General features: G+C 40.1%; 1 protein-coding gene across 2 annotated transcripts; it reads left to right on the top strand.

Moving 5' to 3' along the window:
• Positions 1-2903: 2903 nt before the first annotated feature.
• On the top strand, positions 2904-16032 carry LOC143364904 (uncharacterized). Of its 2 annotated transcripts, none has more exons than XM_076804982.1 (5): positions 2904-3091; positions 3448-3573; positions 4051-4174; positions 15455-15656; positions 15748-16032. In XM_076804982.1, exons 2-5 carry the CDS (start codon positions 3483-3485, stop codon positions 15802-15804), a joined length of 474 nt encoding a protein of 157 aa, XP_076661097.1. In that variant the 5' UTR covers positions 2904-3091; positions 3448-3482; the 3' UTR covers positions 15805-16032. The 2 variants fall into 2 exon arrangements, with proteins under 2 accessions (XP_076661097.1, XP_076661098.1); XM_076804983.1 differs by having other exon boundaries at positions 2904-3095.
• Positions 16033-21097: the final 5065 nt, after the last annotated feature.

Here is a 21097-nt window from a genome sequence, read left to right as displayed (position 1 = left end):
AATCCTGGAAGAGCACCTATTCATAATATGTTTAGGGGAACATCAGGCCCAACAGGGTATAGTAAACGAAATATTATGCGGTGAAAACGAATAAAATATACATTATATACTCCTAAATAAAAGAAACTATATTTTTATACTGTCAAATTGGCTATTATCTTCATTCTATATTAAAAAATATAAGTTGTGCTACAGACCGGTCATTTGACCGGTCGCGGTAGAAATAGGTATACGCGAAGTTTCGGTAGGAATAGTGTTAATGCGAATAGTATTTTTAATACGAATAAGTTGTAGAGCTTATCCAGATGAAAATGAGTCCAAACACGACATCATTTGGATTATCTTCAACAAGATTTTAATTTTTATCGTAACATTACGTATCAATAAAATTGTTCGATTACACTCGAGTTTGGACTCATTTTCATCAGGAAAAGCCCCTCAATTCACTCGCCGCAATTTTATGGAGGTATATTGAAAAATCTAAAAGTTTGAACTTTCATTCGTGCGCGATTCTCCATCTGCTTACATTGTATACCGTTTGTCAGTCGCTGGGTCTTTGAAGATCGGCGTTCGTCGGACCTCGTCGCCGCTTATTCGAGCTGGCAAAAGTTATTCGAAGATTTATCCGAAGCCTTTGAATAAAAGATACAGATAAAAGATGAAAATTTATTCCAAGTTCGAATAAATCCGCTTCGAATAAAAAAAATTCTCTCTATTCGTCCGATAAATTCTCGTCTAATAAAATTATTTATTCGACAGAGATACTTTTTTTATTCGAACTTTCGAATAACGAATAAAGATAAAATATCTTTGATTCGAATCCTTATTTAAATAATTTGTTATCTAAATAGTGCCCAACTCTGTCTGGAATGCAGTGCAAGGGACACTCTTGTCCGTGTCGGTTTGCACTATCGACTCTGACGTTAACAGAACCGAAGAAATAAAAAGAAATACGCGGATACTACGACCGCTGCTGCTCTGGTGGACTACGACTCTACGGTTGCTCGGAGGAATACTTGTTTATTTGAGGCTAGTTGGTTGACTGGTCTTGTCGTCTCTTCACTCCTTGCAGCTAATCTCGGTGTGGGTGGGGTCTAAGAATCTCTGTCTTCTAATTTGTTCGTGATTGGTCAATCATTGTCATTGATCTTCGTTGGCGCCTACCATTGCCAAAGGGAGGGTAACCTTGTGCCGAGGTGGACGCGCGGTACCCTCACTCGATGGGTCCGGAAAGGCGTTATAAACCTGCGCCCGGTAAAGTGTTGTAAATTTTGTCCCGGGCCGCTACCATAAATGCTAGTGCATTACAAACATGATAAACTGGAGGTAGGCCGAAGTCTGCCACCCAGATGTTTGGTTATATTGAAATATTTGTTTTGTCTTGTGACGGAACAATACCAAAGTAAAATTTAAACTGAAAAAATTAAAAAGAATCGGGTTTAATGGTATATACTGAAATATATTTTGTATTTTTAAATCATTCTTTTTGTTTTTTAAATTTAATTACCCTTAAAAAATGTTCAAAACTAGTTATTATAAATATTGTTGTTCAATCTTTTATCAATCCCAAATAATTAAATTTATTAGAATATATATGCTGCGAATGAAAAGCAATATCAGAAGTACATTGAATAAGTAGCTATTAAATAGTCAAATGAAATTAATGATATCAACGTCGTATTTTATTTAATTAAATTTAAACTACATTCTTACTTTTGGCTAATATTGAACTAATTTAATTTTTTATAATTATGTTATTACACTGTTGTAGTTGTAATTGCACAGGGAAGACGACTGATGTAGTAGAAAGAACAAGAAAAAAGTGTTTAACGAAAAAAAAATCGTTCCATGCGGGATTCGATCCGGGACCAAAATATTCTCAGCCGGAGACGTTACGTTATTATTATTATTACATTACGTCTCCTTCGATGCACTCGCGTGTCAGCCGTAATGGAATTAAGAGGAAACAACATTCTTTTGTTTCATTCATCATATGAATCCTCGACATGAGATTTAAAATTATATCAGCAACAGCGCCATTGTAGAATATCGGTTCCACAATATTAGTTCTGGATGATACGGTAGGATGTGACACGGAATAGTACGGGGGCTCTAGAGCCCCCCGAGCGTGAGACAGAATAATACATTGGGTGATTGGTCTACTCCTATACCTCGTCTGTGGTATGGTATTACCTACAGATGTGTAGCTGACTGATGAATACGAGATGGAAACACCGGCGTGTTGGATAACGAATAAGAAAGGAACTGAAAAGGGAATCTTTCAATTTTATTAAATGTTGGATATTTATAGGGAGGAGGGTCCTAAGTGGACATGTTTTTTTTTACCCGGAGTATGGAACGATCAGGTGTCAGACGTTATAACAGAATAAAAATTGTAATTGTTACATTACATTTATTTCAGTATCACTGTCAAAAAGTCTACGTGCATTTGCATAAGAGTATGATCCTAATAATGATAATGTATGATTAGATTAGGTCCGGATACGATGTTTTGCGAATGTTATAACTTAAAAATACTTTACCACTATTATTCATGCACACACCTCGGTCTCTCTTTTTTTATTATGAAATAAATGTTTACAACAGAGTCAATAAATTCATGTGTGAAGCTAAATTAAACCAAAAATGAAATGATTCAAAATTTCAAAGGTCTAAAAAGAACTACGATTCATAAGTGTCTATATATAGACTAGAGTTTTATTTGATCCTTGCTTTGTCATTGGGCGATACAACCACATACATTGCAACGCGCGCGCCAGTCTTTGACTGCTCTGTCCTCGTTACAGCATTCGAACGCGCCTCCGGAAATTATTCGAAGTCAAATAAACCGCCGAAAAAGACAGATGAAAATGGACATGTGGCAGCCTGGGCATCGCGCAGCGGCAAGCACGCCGACGAACCGCCAACATACATTGTATACGCGGCGGCGCGGCGACGGTCCACGGGAAGCTGCAGAGAAAGAAGCGAAGATCGGTTCCGAAGGCGGTCGAAGGAATGCCATCGAACATTCGCTCGCAAGCGTCGGCCAGTATTCACTTCAGAGCAGCCATTCGTGTCAGTGCCGTGTGTTGTAAGTACGTATTATGGCGATTAGGTTTGGAGTATACATTTTGATAAGTTTTCCCGAAAACAGGCCATTTGTCCGCACAGTACGGCGGTCTCTTTATTTTCCGAGATATTTGCAAAAACTGTCTATTTTGATGTAAACTTCTGCCTATTTTGAATGACCGAATTTGTTCTTTAGGGCGCGGGAGGGTTCTTTGGTTAAAATGTACAAGGAGATTTTTATTATCCACCCTATGAAATTATCGAGTCGATGTTCTCCCATTTTGCAATCAAATTCACAGAAGTTATTTATTCATGATCACTATAAGTTGTTTCTATATATGTATTCATTGAGTGATACATGTTATTATTTATTTCCAGTGTTTTCAAATGGGTGAGGTTGGCCAACGGATGCAATGCTGGTTCGGTCTTTACCTCACGCACTGGTTCCTCGGTCACCCCAGGGTCTCATGTTTCCTTTTCAACGGTTAAGAAGTAATTTTGCAGGTATTTCCTCATTATTTCTTTATCAATGTTTTAATTTGAATAGATTTTGTTTTCTTGAATTTGGAATTTATAGGATACGGGTCTTAGGGATTGCTATTCCCTTATAACTTCTGCGAAATATATTCTTTAGGTTCCATGAGTTTTAGCGCCTTATATATATATACATTAATATATGAAGGGAGGTATGAAATTATCGAGTCGAAGTGGTCAATGTTTTTTCACTTTGCAATCATATTCACAGAAGTTATTTATACATGATCACTATAAGTTGTTTCTATATATCTATTCATTGAGTTTATAAACGTTGAATGAAGTGCACAAGTGGATGTATTTCAGGTAGAGACAATTTCTAATCGCACCGCAAACGATCCCTTCATTTATTCTCAGGTTGTCCCTATAATTTATTTTCCTTACCGCGTGTAGTAGCTTAAAAACTTTACCTTCTGCCGTTGAATACATGTTATTATTTATTTTCAGTGTTTTCAAGTGTGAGGCCGGCCATTGGATGCAATGTGGGTTCGCTGTTCACCTCACTGACTGGTTCCTCGGTCACCCCAGGGCCTCGTGTTTTGTTTTCAACAGTTAAGAAGAAATTTCACAGGTATTTTCTCATTATTTCTTTATTAATGTTTTAATTTGAATAGATCTTGTTACCTTGAATTTGGAATTTATAGGATATGGGTCTTAGGGATTGCTATTCCCTTGTAACTTCTGCGAAATATATTCTTTACGTTCCTTGAGTTTTCTCGCTTTATATACATACACTAACCAGCAAAACTGAGTCTACACTATTTGAGCCAACATAACTTTTTAAAAATCTGATCAAATGACTTGAATTTTATTGAGAAGTTGGAAGGTTTAGTTTGTTAGACGAGGTGTAAAAAATTTTTGAAAAAAGTTTGAATTGGTCGGAATCGCAAAAGAAATAGTAACAGTTGGTTTTTTTAGCTTTTTTATCTGAGCCTGTATTGAAAATTTAAAAAATGTGTTTGATTCGCTTGAGTAAATTACATCCATGCTGAAAATTTCACCGATATTGGTTAATTCGTTTACGAGTTATAAACGCTTAAAAGTGGAAAAATTGCCGTTTTTCATGATTTTCGACTTAAAACCACACTTTTAATCGTTTATAACTCGTAATCGAATTAACCAATATCTGTGAAATTTTAAGCGTAGATATAATTTATTCGAGCAAATCAAATACATTCCTTAAATTTTCAATACAGGCTCTGATAAAAAAGCTGAAAAAACCAACTTTTACTATTTCTTTTGCGATTCCGACCAATTAAAATTTTTTTCAAAAATTTTGTACACCTCGTCTAATATATATATCAATTATTGATTCCCCTCGGGGTTACAATTTTAATTACATCTCCCTCTTACCCCAATCTTAACCTTAAACTTATCCTAACTTACCCTAACTTAATTAAACGTGTCCTAAAAACACGCCATAGAGAGAGAGAACGATCTTTCACTAATATCCGCCGCGTTATTATTTTTCCCTGTCCCACACATACATGCTTCTCTGCTCTCTCCCCTCCCTGCACCTCACCCATCCTTCCCATGCCTCCTGGACCTCCTCTTTCGGCTGCTCTCTCTTTCACTCCATTCCTATGCATTCTCTCCATTTACTTCATCTCCCATATCTCTCCATTCCTGCTCTTCCTCCATTCATCCACCTTCCTCATCCATTCCTCTCCTCCTTCATCCCCTAATACTTCCCCACCATCCCCTGCCAACCACTCCCCTCAACCCTCCCTTACACATTTCCCACACATGTTCCCACGTTTCCTCCTCTCACCCACAGACCTTACATACTTTCTTCTCCTCCTCCAACCAATACTTTCCACCTCTCATCTCGTTTCCCAACCTGTACCTGGCCACCCTTTGCCACCTGCTCTCTCCCCAGCCTTTCTTCAGATACCCCGGTATCCGCTCTCCCTTCACCCTCCCGTACCACATGTTGTACCTTGCGCTTCCTATCTTTTCCCATCTCTCCCCTGTTGCTTCTTCTTTTCCCCTTTCACTATCTCCTCACTCACTGCCTCTATCCTCTCCTCCATCATCTCCTCCGCCTCCTCCGCTGTCCAGCCCCTCTCTTCCCAAAAACGCCGTCACTCCTTCACCCACCCTACTACCTCCCCTCCCCTTCTGCCCCTTCCTCTTCCCTGCTCCCAGCACAACCTAGCTAGCTCCCCCCCTTTTTCCACCCTCAACTTCTTCTGGTACCCCCATGCCCTCAACCCCGCCCTCCCTCTCAACAACTCCCTCTGCAGCTGTTACCGCACCATATACCGCGGTGCGTACCCCTCTACTCCTAGGACCCACCTCAGAAACCTCTCCTGCAACCTTTCCACCTCTTCCCATTCCTTCCTACACCTCGTCTAATAAACTAATCCTTCTAACTTCTCAATAAAATTCAAGTCATTTGATCTAATTTTTAAAAAGTTATGTTGCTTCAAATAGTGTAGACTCAGTTTTGCTGGTTATTGTACATTAATATATACATTAATAACCAAATTACGAGAAGTGCCCGAAGACAGACCATTTGTCCGCACTGTACGGAGGTCTCTTTATTTTCTGAGATATTTGCAAAAAACTGTCAGAGTCTCCATTGCGAATTCTGCCTATTTTCAATGACCGAATTTGTTCTTTAGGATGGAGGAGAGTTCTTTCATTAAAATCTATGTTATGTCGTGCAGTTTCTCGCAATTGTAGGAGAGGTTCTGCGTGTTATTTTGTCGAATTAATGACCCGACACCTTCCTTTGCAATAACAACTTTGGTTTATTAGAACAATGACTATATACAGTTTACATTCGGACTGGTGATTATTCGGTTTCCTTTGAGAACAAGTTTGTATCTAATTTCTGCTCTGGGGTCAGCTCGCTCTTCACCTCGGTGGTGACTTTGGAGAAGAGTGGGAGATGGTCCCATTTTTGGGGGAAAGAAATCTCACTTGCTGATTGACTTGAGGGAGGAGTCATTTGTATGCAACCCCTGTTGGTGGTGGAGGAAGTCCCCACCCCAAGTCAAACGCGTAGAGAAAGTGCCTAGACCAGCACGTGACGATTGCCAGACCCCAGAGCAGCGTGACGAAAAAAAGGGCCCAAGTGGCCAGCACGTGCCTATGGTTTATTACCCCCTTGTCCCATGAGGGCGAGGATCATCGAGTTTGGGAACAATGCTTCCTTGGAAAAGCTAGATTTTCCAAGGACTTGGCAGAAGAGTCACTTTGTTCCAGTCATCTGGCAACTATGTTTATTAGGGGTCCCCAAACTGATGGCCCAAGGGGTCTGCCTTAGGGTCTCTAACCCTCACGCACTACGCGGATGCCTAACCCGTGACGATTAGGCCTTAACTGGTAACGTGTATATAAAAAATGCTTAGGCCTTCTCGAGACCCTTGTAAAAGTATCCCGAGGTCTAATGGTCTTTCCTCGGAAATGGCTGTGTGTCATAACAATCTACAAGGGAATTTTTATTATCCACCCTATGAAATTATTGAGTCGAAGTGGTCAATGTTTTTTCACTTTGCAATCAAATTCACAGAAGAAATTTATTCATGATATACTATTGTATATGTATCCATTGAGTTCATCAACGTTGAATGAAGTCTTCACAAGTGCAAGTATTTCAGGTAGAGACAATTTCTAATTGCACCGCAAACGATCCCTTCATTTATTCTCAAGTTGTCCCTACAATTTATTTTCCTTACCGCGTGTAGTAGCTTGGAAACTTCACCTTCTGCTGTTGGATACATGTTATTATTTATTTCCAGTGTTTTCAAATGGGTGAGGTTGGCCAACGGATGCAATGCTGGTTCGCTCTTTACCTCACGCACTGGTTCCTCGGTCACCCCAGGGCCTCATGTTTCGTTTTCAACGGTTAAGAAGTAATTTTGCAGGTATTTCCTCATTATTTCTTTATCAATGTTTTAATTTGAATAGATTTTGTTTTCTTGAATTTGGAATTTATAGGATACGGGTCTTAGGGATTGCTATTCCCTTATAACTTCTGCGAAATATATTCTTTACGTTCCATGAGTTTTAGCGCCTTATATATATATACATTAATATATGAAGGGAGGTATGAAATTATTGAGTCGAAGTGGTCAATGTTTTTTCACTTTGCAATCAAATTCACAGAAGAAATTTATTCATGATATACTATTGTATATGTATCCATTGAGTTCATCAACGTTGAATGAAGTCTTCACAAGTGCAAGTATTTCAGGTAGAGACAATTTCTAATTGCACCGCAAACGATCCCTTCATTTATTCTCAAGTTGTCCCTACAATTTATTTTCCTTACCGCGTGTAGTAGCTTGGAAACTTCACCTTCTGCCGTTGGATACATGTTATTATTTATTTCCAGTGTTTTCAAATGGGTGAGGTTGGCCAACGGATGCAATGCTGGTTCGCTCTTTACCTCACGCACTGGTTCCTCGGTCACCCCAGGGCCTCATGTTTCGTTTTCAACGGTTAAGAAGTAATTTTGCAGGTATTTCCTCATTATTTCTTTATCAATGTTTTAATTTGAATAGATTTTGTTTTCTTGAATTTGGAATTTATAGGATACGGGTCTTAGGGATTGCTATTCCCTTATAACTTCTGCGAAATATATTCTTTACGTTCCATGAGTTTTAGCGCCTTATATATATATACATTAATATATGATGGAGGTATGAAATTATTGAGTCGAAGTGGTCAATGTTTTTTCACTTTGCAATCAAATTCACAGAAGTTATTTATTCATGATCACTATAAGTTGTTTCTATATATGTATTCATTGAGTGATACATGTTATTATTTATTTCCAGTGTTTTCAAATGGGTGAGGTTCGCCAACGGATGCAGTGCTGGTTCGCTCTTTACCTCACGCACTGGTTCCTCGGTCACCCCAGGGTCTCATGTTTCCTTTTCAACGGTTAAGAAGTAATTTTGCAGGTATTTCCTCATTATTTCTTTATCAATGTTTTAATTTGAATAGATTTTGTTTTCTTGAATTTGGAATTTATAGGATACGGGTCTTAGGGATTGCTATTCCCTTATAACTTCTGCGAAATATATTCTTTACGTTCCATGAGTTTTAGCGCCTTATATATATATACATTAATATATGAAGGGAGGTATGAAATTATTGAGTCGAAGTGGTCAATGTTTTTTCACTTTGCAATCAAATTCACAGAAGTTATTTATTCATGATCACTATAAGTTGTTTCTATATATGTATTCATTGAGTGATACATGTTATTATTTATTTTCAGTGTTTTCAAATGGGTGAGGTTCGCCAACGGATGCAGTGCTGGTTCGCTCTTTACCTCACGCACTGGTTCCTCGGTCACCCCAGGGCCTCATGTTTCGTTTTCAACGGTTAAGAAGTAATTTTGCAGGTATTTCCTCATTATTTCTTTATCAATGTTTTAATTTGAATAGATTTTGTTTTCTTGAATTTGGAATTTATAGGATACGGGTCTTAGGGATTGCTATTCCCTTATAACTTCTGCGAAATATATTCTTTACGTTCCTTGAGTTTTAGCGCCTTATATATATATATACACATTAATAACCAAATTACGGGAAGTGCCCAAAAACAGGCCATTAGTCCGCACAGTACTGCGGTATCTTGATTTTCCGAGATATTTGCAAAAAACTGCCTATTTTGATGAAAAATTCTGCCTATTTTGAATGACCGACTTTGTTCTTTAGGGCGGGGGAGGGTTCTTTCGTTAATACCTACAATGCACAACAAACTTTCTTTAATACACCCTGTGAAAGTATCGAGTCGAAGGGGTCAATGTTCTTCCACTTTGCAATCAAATTCACAGAAGTTATTTATTCCTGATCACTATAAGCTGTTTCTATACTATATGTATCGATTGCCAAATGATTCCTTCAAATATCTCGATGCTTTAAATTTGACTGTGATTTCGGACCTGACATGAGTATAGAAATGCCGCGAGTGGAAATACTGGAACATTTCGGCAAGAAAAAAACGTAGATAAAGCGAATATGTACGAAATAGACATAATAAAGGATTTATTTTGTACATATTAAGAAGCAATATTTTATTCACTATATTGTCTTTTAATCTATTTCTTTTTTTTACTAATTATTTCGCCAGTCTTTGAGAATACTCTTTCGGAAGGAACAGATGTTGCCATAACACAAAGATACTCCTTTGCAAGCTTTGATAGTGTTACGTCCCGAGTGGGATGAATTACGATTTTAAGAGGATAGGACGCAGTTTCAAACCTACCTGCATACACCGGCTATGGTTCGGGAAATTGAGGATCGTTTAAATAACTTTGTACCCTTATTTTGAAAACAACAATATTATTGATTTATTCAAAGTGTGGTTCTGAATCAGAGATTACAAATTTGATTTTACAAATATGGTTTATATAGCGCATATACTGGAGTGCTTATAAATAGTTTGATAATAATAATAATAATATTAATATTACCGTGATCACGGGTTCGAATTCGGTTACAATATACTCCGACTGCTGACACTGGTCTTTGAAACGGTTTGTCGCGAAACAACTGAACGAACTATTTTAACTTCAAAAGAGACTACTGGACTATTGACTATGACTGAATAACTGATTGTTCACGATTGTCTGACTGACTGACTGACTATTTATAACTGAATTTTAGGAGTTGGTCCCCCTTTTTATAAGATGCACAATCCTTTGTTTTTCAAAGATGCTGGCACAGGAGTCTCTACCTTGCATCTTTTTATCTTCTTGATGTCTCCTGACTAGTCAGCTGTACGCCGACAGGATCTTTTTACCATGAAGTCGGCGTCTTTTCTTATAATTTGGCATATTTGGACACCTTTCCTGTTTGTTCTCAGCGTGTAAACTGAGAACTTCATCTGCGTGTCTTGCAGGAAGAAAAGTTGGAGTCGTTTCTCGTGCTACCTTACTGCGTAGAATTTTTAACATATATCTTAATCCTATTTTTACTTCTCCTCGCACGACATCATCGGATGTCCATAATAATTCATAATAATTCTTCATCTGAGGGTTTATTCGTTGGCGGTCGAACCACCGGACGTGACACCTTTATAAATTTGAGGATTATAAGGACTGCTAATATTCCTGCACTGAAGGATCCAAATGTAATGGGATGAGAAGAAAAAAAATGTGTACATGGTGTGGGTGCGCTTGTCACCATCGGGTGACTACTTCTTGGGCGTAGCCAGTGTGGATCAGGTCATCACTCGTCCACGTTCATTTCGAAGTTCTCTTCGATGCATTCCGTGCACTCCCATGCCTGACGGACCCTTCCTAGTTGCCGACCGCAGTCTTGGCATTTGGAGTAGGTGTGGGCCGGGTTCAGCTGACACACGATGTGCCAGCCCCTTGCTCGTAGTACCAGTGCTCTCTTGGGGTTAGGCGGCCATAACATGTCCGGCATATCCTATTTTGGTGGTACACGTACGATGCTTCTTGCTGTGATGTACACACGCAGTATAAATTTAGAAGATTCCGGTACGTTTCAGGGTAATGGTGTGGTATTACCCCATCTATCGGCCCATAAAATTCCTCCAATACCTCCTCTTCGGGGCGGTAGTCCATACGTCTCCTCCGTACGTCTCGGTCCGGAAAATTCCCGGCGGGCAGTCCATATTTGGAGTAGGTTTGGGCTGGATCTAGCTGACACAAGATGTGCCAGCCTCCTTCTTCACAATACCATTGTTCCCTTCTGATCAGGCGGCCATAACACGCACGACATATCCTATTTCAGTGAGGTATATAGGACGTCTCTTGTCGTGGTGCGACGACACAGTACAGATTCAGGAGGTTCCGGTATGTTTCTGGATAGTGGGTCGGTACTATCCCATCTATAGGCCCGTAGAATTCTTCTAACACCTCTTCCTCTGGGCGATAATTCGGCCTTGGGACAGGCATTGTTGTCTTTCTGAATTGATCCTTTGTCCCGCTATTACCTTCATCGATTTTATATAGTTGGTCTCTGGGATATCAGGGTTTCTGATGTAATTTATCACTGGTTTACCCATACAAGTTGATGTGCTGAGGATTGATAGCAGCTTCTCTGGACTAATTTTCCGATATACATACTCATATATTGAAGGTTCTTTCCAAAACTTTCTAATATTTTGTTGATCAAAGGTCTTTGTCACTGCGCTTTATCCCACCGCTGTCACCAATTTTTGTTATGTCCCAGGTGGGGCGGATTATAATTTTTTGGGTATAAGTCGCAGTTTTGAACCTACCTGCATTCATCGGCTACGATTCGGGAAATTGAGGATTGATTAAATAAGTTGTATCCGTATTTTTAAAAAACAACAAAATTATCGATTTATTCAGAATTAGGTGCTGAATCAGATATTCGAAGTTTGACTTTACTTTACAAGCAGGGATTTTGTATAGCGCATAAGCTAGAGGGCTTACAAGTGTTTCGCTTTATAATAATATTAATTTATCGAGTCGCTGATTCTTGGAGATCGCTCGCAAGTTTGCAGTCGCTGATTTCGGGAGGGCGCTCGCAGGTTGTAGTCGCTGGTTTTCCGCAGTGGCTCGCAGGTCGAAGTTGCTGAACTTTCACGAGCACTTCGCGGGACTTATACGTCGAAACTCGTAGATTTTAAAAAGAACTGTTAATAATTGCACGACGCGTCTAACGTATGGATCTTTTACTAACTGACTGAACTCATTTTGAGGAGTTGATCTTCTCAATGTCTCCTGATTAGTCAGCTGTGTGTTGCCAGGGTTCTTTTACTTATGAAGTCGACGTCTTTTCTTGTAATTCGGCATAATATTCTTCTTGTTTGTTTCCAAGGTGTAAACTGATCTTCGTCTGCGTGTCTTGCAGGAAGATAAGTTGGAGTCTTTTTCCGCGCTACCTAACTGCGTAGAATTGCTAACATATACTTTAATCTTATTTTATTTCCTCTCGCGCGACATCATCGGGTTTTTCTATAATAATTAATACTAATTCTTTATCTAAGCGTTTATTCATTTACGGTCGAACCACCGGACGTGACAACGCATAAATGCACTGTCCTGAAGGAAGTTTGTTTTTGCTAACAATTACATGAGCTAAAACAACTCTAACAAGTCCTTTGCAGAAAAATATAAACGGCTGTTTCGGCCTAATTATAAACTGCTCCTTAGCCCCAGCAACAGTTGTCGAGATCATCCAATATGTATCAGTCGCTCCGTAACACCTAACGCTGGGGTTATTTGCTTCTATGTCAGGATGTATCTCATACATACTAGCGCCGACAACATGGGTAGGCCACACATTCACTTCTGTACATTTCAATCCCCAGAGATTATCGGATCCCACTTTTTGGTACTTAGTACCCCATGCATCTTGATTAGGCTCAGTCTGTGTAGGTATCCGCACCAGTTTAGCGTTGTGACGGTGATCTCGCTTCGAATGTGCTTGTGACACGCACCAATCTCTGCTTGATACGCCTAGGAAAGCTTCTCTTAAAGCGCTTGCTTGTTGAAGTGTTTTCCGTAGCGAGCAGTTTCCCCCATTCAGCAAACGTATCCGCCCGGGCTTGGCGTATCAGAGCCACAAGCTCCTCATCCTCCCTGCGCATAAGCTCCACCTCCACCGGGCGGCGGAACGAGCAGGCGATGTGGTATAACTTCCCACGCTCTGCCGCCGCCAAATGGAACGATGGAACCGTTGCGAGGAGGCCCACCACCTTGACGGAGATGGAGCGGTATCCCCGTGTGGCCCGCAAGGGGCTGTTTCAATAAATGAAAACAATAATATTTTACTCTCGAATGGTTTAGGAACGACTAACTGGCAAGTTTCGATAGCCGAATAACCTGATCCAGTGTTTTGCGATGCGACTATCGAGTGTGCCGCGCGGATTTCCACTGTATATCCACCCGAGGTTGTAAGGCTCGGATTCACCGTTGTGAACGCGTCGCGTACCCGTATCGCCGAAAAGTTACCCGCCAATTTAATATTGGGTAACGGGATCCGATTGAAAGTGCTGTGGTTGCGTACGATCGCGAAAGTCTGATAACAACGGAATGACTGCTGCGTTTGCTGTCCGGGGTCCGTTTGCTGGCCATCTCGTTGGTGTCCAACTCTTCCAAGGGATGGACCCGAAAATCCCGAAAGACTCATCCCCATTCGTTGATTGACCTGAGGGGAGGCGCATCATGTCTACTACGCATCATGTAACTCGCATCATGTCATTTTACGTATTCTTAATTTGTTTTTAATATATGTTTTACACCTACTGGAAAAGTAATAAGAATGTAAAGATAGATCGAAATTGTTTATAGCGAATAGTGATTTGTTAAGTTTGCTTATTTTGTTTACTACTATTATAATTTGCTCAAGTCTCTTATTACTAATTTTGCATATACTTCATTTATTATTAATTTCGTTTTAAATTGAATGTTTTTAAAAATAAAATCTTTGTTAAATTTATTAATTATATTGGTAAATGTGGGTGTCCGGTGTAATGATCGAGGCCGTGTTCGGTGGTATACGTCTTTATTGGTCGGTGGACCGTCGACTGCCCTGTATCGACGTTCGCGACCGAGTGTCGATCGCATACCTTTGACTGACCACCTCTCCCTCGCGTCAGTCAATTGTTTAACAGATGGCGACCGTCCCCGGAGCCGATCTTCACGTGTTTCTTTGCGGCTTTCCGAGGACGGTCGCCGCCGCGTTTACAATGTATATTGGCGGTTCGTCGGCGTGCTATTTGCACGGCCGCCACAGTAAATTTAATTTTCTGCAAACAATTTCTGATATATATTTATACATCAATAACCAAATTACGAGAAGTGCCCAAAAACAGGCCATTAGTCCGCACAGTACGGCGGTCTCTTTATTTTCCGAGATATTTGCAAAAAACTATCTATTTCGATGAAAAATTCTGCCTATTTTGAATGACCGAATTTGTTCTTTAGGGCGGGTGTGTGTGTGTGTGTGTGTGTGTGTGTGTGTGTGTGTGTGTGTGTTCTTTGGTTAAAATCCACAAGGAGATTTTTATTATCCACCCTATGAAATTATCGAGTCGATGTTCTCCCACTTTGCAATCAAATTCACAGAAGTAATTTATTCATGATCACGATAAGTTGTTTCTATATATGTATCCATTGAGTTCATAAACGTTGAATGGTCTTCACAAGTGCAAGTATTTCAGGTAGAGACAATTTTGTAATTGCACCGCAAACGATCCCTTCATTTATTCTCAGGTTGTCCCTACAATTTATTTTCCTTACAGCGTGTAGTAGCTTGAAAACTTCACCTTCTGCCGTTGGATACATGTTATATATATATATACAGGGTGTTAAAAAAAAACCATTCAATATTTATATGGTATATAGGATACACAGTGCTGAGTGAAAAAGCTATAGTAAACATAGGTCGAAAGGTCAACCGTTTCTGAGATATAAACATTTTTGTTACATTAGACGAATAGACTTGATTCGTTGGACGCGTCGTGAAGTGTTATAGTGATATATACAATTTAAAAGTGTGCGAGAATGTTTTGTTCGACATCGTATCATATTCTCGAACAAAGATTGTGAGTGACTGCCGGTGTGCAATAATTCGCAAGAGTCGTGCACTGAATCGTTCGGACGTGTCGGAAATCCATGGGGTCGAGACGAATCAGTGAAGAATTTTGCTCTTCAGTGATTGATCTCGATCCTATGGATTTCCGACCCGTCCCAACGATTGGGTAACCGATTCTTTCGAATTATTGCACACCTGCAATGACTTACAATCTTTGTTCGAGAATCCGATACGATCCCGAAAAAACCGTTCTTGCACACTTCCAAATTCCAAACAACACTATAATACGCGTCAATTTGAATCCGACATTTTCGAGACGGCGCATGAAGTAATTCTTTTTTCTTTTCCAGAATTATGGAACCAAACACCATCAAATTTGAAAAAATGTCCTTAGAACAGGGGCCATCCGCCCCAACGCCACGGGCCTCGCAGATACCGTGGCCCATTGCGGTAAAATTGTTGCCGCCCAACTTTCCGCCCTCCCGCATCCCGAGGCCATTTGAACGTGGGCCCCCGCCCACCTCCACGGCTAGGCTAAATTATGATTCTTATGTAAGTAAATATAGAATAAATGAAGAAATAATAAAATAATAAATAAATGGTGAATAATTAAAAAATTATAAAGCATAATATTATGTTTCAGAATAAATTGGCCAAGCTGATAAAGCGGGCGGAGTACCGCCAGCGGATGCGGGGCTAAAAAAAGAGAGGCTGCTTTCATCACACACAGGCGATAAAATAAACTAAAATAAATAATAATAACTATAAATTAAAATAATAATAAATATAATTCTTATTATATAATTTAAATACAAAGTAATTATAAATTATTTTTATAATGTTGTTAGGCTTCTTTTATTCACTTGTAAGAAAGTACTAGAAAGATAGATAACGCGATATCGTTAACTTAAATAAATGTGGGCGTATTACAAAATACTATGAATCTTTATTCACGACAACTGTACACGACGACAGTCAGAATCAGAATGTCCTGCTGTCCCAAAAATCCTCAGCCGTGAGAACGCCTTCGACAGTATGCCCCCTTGTTTATGACACCCCCAAGCTAAAGGACTTTCCCTTGTGGAAGGGCAACGCGCTGACAAAAACCACATGGCCTGCCTCGACCGTTTGCTTACTTCGATTTTTCTAACACACTTTTCACGCTGTATTCTTGGAATTCACTTTTATTACTTTTTTACACGCGGTTTGCAACCGTCTCACACGCTGGTTCGTTTGCTTCTGGTGAAAACTACACGCACGCGTCTCTACGTTCTATCTTTTCTTTCGCTCCTTCACACGTATTTACTCATTCTTTCTCTCTCTTCCTTCGCGCTCATTTGTTCATACTCGCTCTCTTTCTTCACGCTCATTTGTTCATCCTCGCTCTCTTTCTTCATGCTCACTTCACGCGTACTGACACATTCTTTCTCTTTCTCTCTTCACGCTCACTTCACGCCGCTACAATGTTATTTCCAAGAGGCCGCGGCATCAATATTAATCATAATTATTATTATAGATGATTTCTTTTCTTTTCGTTTGTTTGTTTGTTTATTTCGATGTTTTAGTTTGTTTTGTTTGTTTGTTTCTGTTTAATTTTAATTTTACTTTGAATATTCCCCTATCATAAATTATATAATAAATATTCTGTAAGGAAATAAAAATAAATAAATAAAAAATAAATATATATAAAATATAAGTTTGTTTGTTTGTTTATTTTCATGTTTTAGTTTGTCAGTTGTTTCTTTGTTTCTTTTTGTTTGTTCGTTTTTGTTTAACATAAACGTAGGGGACGGAGCCGTTGGCGGAAATCGCCGATTAGGTCAGCGAAAACGCAAAAACGACCAGCGTTTTTGTGGAGCAGGTCGTCCGCGGATGGCCGAAAAACATCAACGCAACGACAGGTGAATGCCCGAGCGAGCGGGTGCGAATGAATGTGAGAGAGTAAGGAAGGTGCGACGACCGCGAGCGATGTAGGTGATCCGATTCGGGTGTATGTATTAAGGACCATCGGGCTATATATGCGAGGTAGGTCGCGGTCGCGGAAGTAGAGAGTCAGAGTTTGACGGAGAGAGAGAGAGAGAGAGAGAGATATTAAACTGCACTTTATTGATCGCAGACCGATCACAGGCGGCACGACCAGCCGGTCACTCGCGAGCGATGGAGAGAACGAGGACGTCACGAGGTGCGCACGATCGAGAGAGAGAAAGCGCGATCGAGAATCGCGAGCCGGCGGATGGACGGATATCTTGCGCGTGCAGATTTCTGCCGTCGGAACGCGAAACGCGTGCCACCGCGATACGGAAATCTTTAACGCGGGCGACGGAGATCTTCAACACGCGGCAGAATGCACGTAACGTGGCGCGGAAGATTGTAGAAAATACTGCGAAAGAGCAGTTCGAGATCGCGAGAGTCTCCGAGCGAGAGATTTTGAAATCTGACCTGAGCGAGACGAGCGCGAGCAGCAAACTAGCGCGAGAAATATGACTGAAGACGAACGTTAAGAGCGTTAAGCAGCGTGATGCGAGTGACGAACATTAAGAGAGCGAGAAGGCACACGCAGATGCCTTCAATAACAAGGACCATCGAATGTGGAGCACCGTGATTGGTGCTCCCGAATCGGATAATCCTTGTTTGTCTCGATTTGAAGGATTCGAGCGTTGAAATTCGGCCAATGAGAGACGAAACTGTTGCTACGCGGTGTCGAGCAACGGCGACACGCGTTCTTACCGCGTGTTGACATACGAGACAAAAACTGTATGATACAGCGGTCGCCAGTTGAGACAATAGCCGCCGAATTCCAACGCTTGAATCCTGAACAAATTGTAACTTACCGAAAGTGCTGTTTCTAAAAATCTTGACCTTGTACTTGGTCCATAAATTGTTACTGGCCTCCATTTTTTTTATTGCGGTCATCAAACGACCCCGTTGCAGTGGTGGCCAGTAACAATTTTCGCCCTCTAACCACTTTGTTAGCACTGCCTCCATGCTGCCATCTTCGATGAACTGAACCACCGTCCACGTTGCAGTTTCCATTGTTTGCTTGCCTAGAATTGAAAAATACAGTCAAAATTTCTGTGGCATGGTTTATAAGAAAACATACTAATTTAAACATTAATTAAAGAGATATATACGGAAATTAAGAGAAGTTATATCAATGTAACAAATATAGCGGAAGAGCATAAGCAAAAACACGAACGATAACAAATAGTAGCAATAAAAATACTTACTTGTCTGAATATTACAAGAATGACGATGTGGAATTATGTTGTTCTCACTTCACACACTTGCTCCTGCTCCCAGATCGATTCACTCGCAAAATTACTTAAAGTGCCGAATACGTCTCCGGATGGTTCCACGATAAGTAATGAGAAGTCACTCGCGCTCCTAGAAGACACCCTCGCCCATCCCCACTCCGCGGCCAGATCCCTTAAGAACAAGGTATCGTCCACAGTAAAGACCCCTAACTTTCTAAACATGTGTCAACGAAAGCTCCGACTCGGGTGTGAGTACAACCTCAAGTTGCCAGCCATCGCACAGTGGCGAATTCGGCCGAGTTCGTGGCCAAAATTCGTATCTTCAAATCTATGATGAATTATTGAAATAAATGACGACGATATGACTCCCCTAAAGACGTCTTTTTCAAGACGTGGTTTTAACGTCTGAAATAGATACCGAAATAAAACTGACATCTGAAATATAGCTATGTTAGTACTTTTTAATTTGTACTATGTATGTACAATATCTCTTTTTTACACAGAAGAGCATGCGTTTATGTTTTAAAAATTAACACCAACACTAAAAAATATTGTTCACAGAAAGTTCTAGCCCCCGGTAACATGACGGGTTTTATATCTGACTAATCCGGTACTGGCAGACAGAGGGTAACTTTTTCCCGTCAATTTGTGCTGCCTCACCTTATCTGGCGATACTGGCAAGGGATCATATTCAGATGCGAAAATCCCATTTTGATGAGACTTATGGGAGCTTATAGTTCTTTGAAAGAAATTTGACACGTGCTTTTTTATCAGCAACCATACACTCGGGCGTTAAAACCATATTTTTTGGGATATCTCGGAAACCAGACGTCGAAAAAATTTGAATTTTTTTTTAAATTGTGTGTTTTTCAATGGGAAATGTAGTCGCGCAAGAAAATTTTAACAAAAGCTTCTTGTTTAAACAATATATTAAAAATTTGATTTTTCTTCAGTTTCCCTTATTTATTGTTAGTTCATTTTAATGTAAACTTGGGTGTGTGATCTTTGATCCAAAATAGGGGGTACATGTTTCAGGATTTTTTTTTGCCATTTAACAATAATTATGCATAATGGAAGATATTCTTGCGCCTGGCGTGCGTAGGAAGGAATTCTGGCTGGTTTTATCGAAATATAAGCATTTAGTATAAACCTGTATAGTATTTTAAACAATACCACTGGGTTATGTGTCGTTTATTATTTTATTAGTAGCGAAAGAAGGTGGCGCAGGTAGCAGCGTGACGCGGTGCTAATTATAATTACGGCGCGCCGCAAAAAAATCAAATTTTTAATATATTGTTTAAACAACAAACTTAAAAAAAAAAAAGTGTGAAAAACACACAATTTAAAAAAAAATTCAAATTTTTTGGACCTCTGGTTTCCGAGATATCTCCAAAAATATGGTTTTGACCGCCAACTTTGAGGGCTGTTTTCACCCCTTCAAAGTGGATGGTTGCCGATAAAAAAAAAACAAGTGTGAAATATTTTTCAAAGAACTATAAGCTCCCACAAGTTTCATCAAAATCGGATTTTCGCATCTGATTATGTTCCCTTGTGAGTATGAAAGGGACGAGGAGTTCTAGCAATAAATGACGGTCGACGAAGCGAGGTTCTACTGTAATTATTTCTCTTTCTATCGATATTTTACCGACCGTATATGACACCACATTTTAAAAAAGGACATCTTAAACAATATCATATGATGAAGTCTATTGCCAAAACAACCGCTGGTAACCAATGCGTTAACTATTTCTAGCCCATCATCATGTTTTCTATCATCCTACCAATGATTCACAGATTAAATAGGAGTCACGAGTGACCGACGAGGAATAAGTCGTAGCCAGAAGAGAACAAAAACACGAGGGGTCAACCGTATGGCGATCAGACGTATTAAAAACGCCGTAAGCAATTCTCCCCCTAAATTCTCTTCCCTTGGCGCGGTTCTCATCTCTGACGGTCGCAGGGGTGGGAAGAAAGGATGTCACGTATATACAGTTTCGCTGTCAAAGGTACGATACGTAGTATCGGTTAGCGGGTAGCGATATTGTTACCACCGGGATGCTTCTGTTCTCACTGAAGAAAAGGGTGGTATTTGCTGAGAGCACGTGGGTGGTACACACCGCGACATACATTCTGTGTAAGACTCTAGCAAACCGCGCGTGCCTGTGTTGCACGAAAAAATTTGCCCTTTCCGGAGGCGATGCTTTATTTCCAGAGAAACTGTTTGTCCCTGAGCCTCGTGGCTGGAAAAATTATGATAGTGGAACTGGCAAAAGTGGAGCTAACACCTCTCCTCACCTGTGAAGAAATGCGGAAAATACGAAGCGGATACTGTTGCTCAACGTATCCTCTTCGAAACGGATTTATATTATTTAGTGATTGTAAAATCGAGGCAGCCAATCGATGGGGGCAGAAATAAAATAAATCAGCATACGAGAAGCATGTAACAATTTCCGATATTTCGCAGCCGATTAAACGACCAGCGATCGAGCAGTGGCTCCTGAAACTTATTACTCTGACGTAACGGCGAAGGGCAGAGGGGGTGGGGCCGACACGAACGTGAACGCTACCAAGCAGAACCGGGGGTAATGTAGAATGAAAAACGAGGAAAAGTCGAAGATAAAATTTCACTGTAGCTGAAAAACGCGGAGTATCAAGCCGATTTTTTCCTTACGGCGTTGAAAACGTAACAATGAAATTATTGGCCACAACTAACACTGATTCCTACCGTGTCCCTGCTGG

This window comes from Halictus rubicundus, unplaced genomic scaffold (assembly GCF_050948215.1).
Source record: "Halictus rubicundus isolate RS-2024b unplaced genomic scaffold, iyHalRubi1_principal scaffold1137, whole genome shotgun sequence".
Lineage (NCBI taxonomy): Eukaryota > Metazoa > Arthropoda > Insecta > Hymenoptera > Halictidae > Halictus > Halictus rubicundus.
This window is presented reverse-complemented; position numbering and strand designations above follow the sequence as displayed.

Excerpts from the sequence above, each read along its gene's own strand:
- LOC143364904 (XM_076804982.1), top strand. The coding sequence starts at position 3,483 with ATGCTGGTTCGGTCTTTACCTCACGCACTGGTTCCTCGGTCACCCCAG. Across the intron at positions 4,175-15,454 it reads GTTAAGAAGAAATTTCACAG|AATTATGGAACCAAACACCA; the intron begins GTATTTTCTCAT and ends TTTCTTTTCCAG. Across the intron at positions 15,657-15,747 it reads GGCTAAATTATGATTCTTAT|AATAAATTGGCCAAGCTGAT; the intron begins GTAAGTAAATAT and ends ATTATGTTTCAG.